This window comes from Acanthochromis polyacanthus, chromosome 4, assembly GCF_021347895.1.
Source record: "Acanthochromis polyacanthus isolate Apoly-LR-REF ecotype Palm Island chromosome 4, KAUST_Apoly_ChrSc, whole genome shotgun sequence".
Lineage (NCBI taxonomy): Eukaryota > Metazoa > Chordata > Actinopteri > Pomacentridae > Acanthochromis > Acanthochromis polyacanthus.
In genome coordinates this window covers 8,927,777-8,930,091 of record NC_067116.1, presented here as the reverse complement: position 1 = coordinate 8,930,091, position 2,315 = coordinate 8,927,777, and the positions used below count along the sequence as shown (strand labels likewise).

The window sequence follows — 2,315 nt, the reverse complement described above, 5'->3', positions numbered from 1 at the left end:
TAGGAAATCAATTGTATTTTTGTCCACACACACACACACACACACACACACACACACACACACACACACACACACACACACACACACACACACAGTGACGATATAACCTGAATGAGTGGAATAATGATTCACAAATGTGGACTTTTCTGTAAATTTTAAAATTAGGTTTTTTGTTTTGTTTTTTAACCAGTTTTCAGATTGATTTTGTTCAGTGGTGGCTTAGGAAACTGACATTGTTACAACAAACATATTTAGCAAATACACATAGTAATAATATTAAAAGTATGTACAGTGATGAGAAATGAAAATCAGTAAATACAGAAAATCAGTAAGTACAGTATTGACACCCTGTAAACAACACAATACAAAGTGGCTTGAAAAATACTTGTAAAAAGTGCAAAGATGCAGCAGTGCAAGAATTTCTGTGGAAATTTTATGGTTTGGGATGATATAAGTGCAATTTATGTCACCATCAGCCAGTGATGCTGAAGCTTCTTGCAGGTGTCTAAAGCTTGTTACATGCTTGATGCGTCCCTGAGGTCCGTGCAGCTCCGTGTCGACTAATTACGTTATTTTAGCAACCACGCCCCCTCAAGCGAAAAATATCCGTGTAGTGCACCTCCAAATTTTTCTAAATATGAGGGTGGAGACACGTGGAAAACTGACGGAAGAACAGGAGCTCCTAGCAGCAGAAGCTCAGAAATACAGGCATTTATGCGATTCATCACACAGAGATCATCATGAAAACGGGGTTGATGGGGCTATATGTAGAGTCCGGGTGTGGTGTTGGTGGTACAGAGCTGAGGCCTGAAGAAGGAGCTGGCTGGTCGGTGCTTTGATGGGAAGGGGGAAGAGTGGGAGCAAAGTCAAATCTGTTAAAGTATAGATTCTGTTTATATGAGACAAGAGAGCAACATTTCAGCTTCTATTTCCAGGTATTTACATCTGGATCTGATGCACGACTTCGAAGATAGCCCCTTTTGTTTGAACAAGTATATATATTCTGTATATATTATAGAATGACATTGACTCTTTTAGTTCGCTGCTTTTATTCTGAAGGCTGTAGCTTCCTGCAGGAAGTCTTGCCATTCCGTTTTGAGTGAACTTGTCGGTGAGTGGTCCTGTGTGGATGCTGCTCCACTGCTCTCTGCAGTAGCAGCTGACTCCTTCATCTCTCAGCGGTACAACATGTCGGCCAGCGCGGTGTACGTGCTGGACCTGAAGGGGAAGGTAAGAGGCGTCATCCTGGGGATTTAGCATGCTGCCAGAGGCACAGAGCTCACAGAGCAGTATCTCAGTATGAAGCAGTAGAAAGTGAATAGTTCAGTTAATGAAGTAAGGTTGATGCTGACTGACATCCAACCAGCTGCTGGACTGGGCTCCAGCTCAGACTTACTGCCACAGGACTAAGCCCTTGTGTTGGAGCAGTGCTGGTGGATTCAATCTAAATACTCAGAACTATTTCCTTCCACTGAGGAGGATGACTGTGTACTTGCTGTTGGATGTGACAGTGTTCCTGTGTTTTCATGTCCAGGCTGCTCTCATGACGCCTCCTGTTTCTGCCCAAAAGATTTGGTACCCAGCTGTTCAGCACCTCCCCATTTGTCCCTGTAGGAATTAATAGCAGAGCTACTCCTTTTTACTGCTTCTTAAATTGCAGCAACCCTTATGGAAGAACATTTTTTGCTGGGCAATGATTAATCTTATTACAGCATCTCACAGTAGCAGCAGTCAGTGTCAGTCTGGCAGTTTTTGTAGGGGTGTCCAGGCTTAGGCCGATATATGTCTCATTTTTTTCAGGCCAAAGAGTCACTTTATGGTCACTCACACTTATCGTTTGTAAGACTGCCGTGTAGAAGTACATGGAAACTAAACCACAGTACAATAAGCTTTTCATGCAACCTTGGATTGATTCAAAAATGGGATCTGAAGCTCATATCATAATTACATTATAAACTACATAAGATGCAATACCTATAAAAAGCATTCACCTCCTTGGATGTTTCACCCTTTTGTTACTTTTATACATGAAATCATTAAGATTTTTGACAAGAATTTACAAAAAACACTCTTAATATGAAAGTGAAAACAGATTTTTACAAAATCATGCCAATTAATTAGAAAAATGCATACGATAAAGTAATGGATGAATAGCCATCACCTTTAAAGTGACGTATCTAATCCAACAGAGGTCCAGCTGGTTGGTGCAAGCAGTGCCAAATTAGAGAAATGGAGATCACCTGAGTGTAGTTGATGTCTGTCAAGTGATTGCAGTATAAAAACACCTATATCTGGAAGGTCCAGTCTCTGGTTCA

The 2,315-nt window shown here is 41.2% G+C and overlaps 1 protein-coding gene across 1 annotated transcript in view; it reads left to right on the top strand.

Annotated features, from left to right (window-relative positions):
* The first annotated feature begins 1,082 nt into the window (after nt 1-1,082).
* Nucleotides 1,083-2,315, top strand: part of LOC110965206 (AP-1 complex subunit mu-1) — a 41,880-nt gene continuing 40,647 nt past the window's right edge. Inside the window, exon 1 of the mRNA XM_022214141.2 lies at nt 1,083-1,230. Within this exon, the coding sequence (XP_022069833.1) occupies nt 1,189-1,230 (42 nt within the window). The 5' untranslated portion in view covers nt 1,083-1,188. The remainder of the gene's footprint in view (nt 1,231-2,315) is intronic.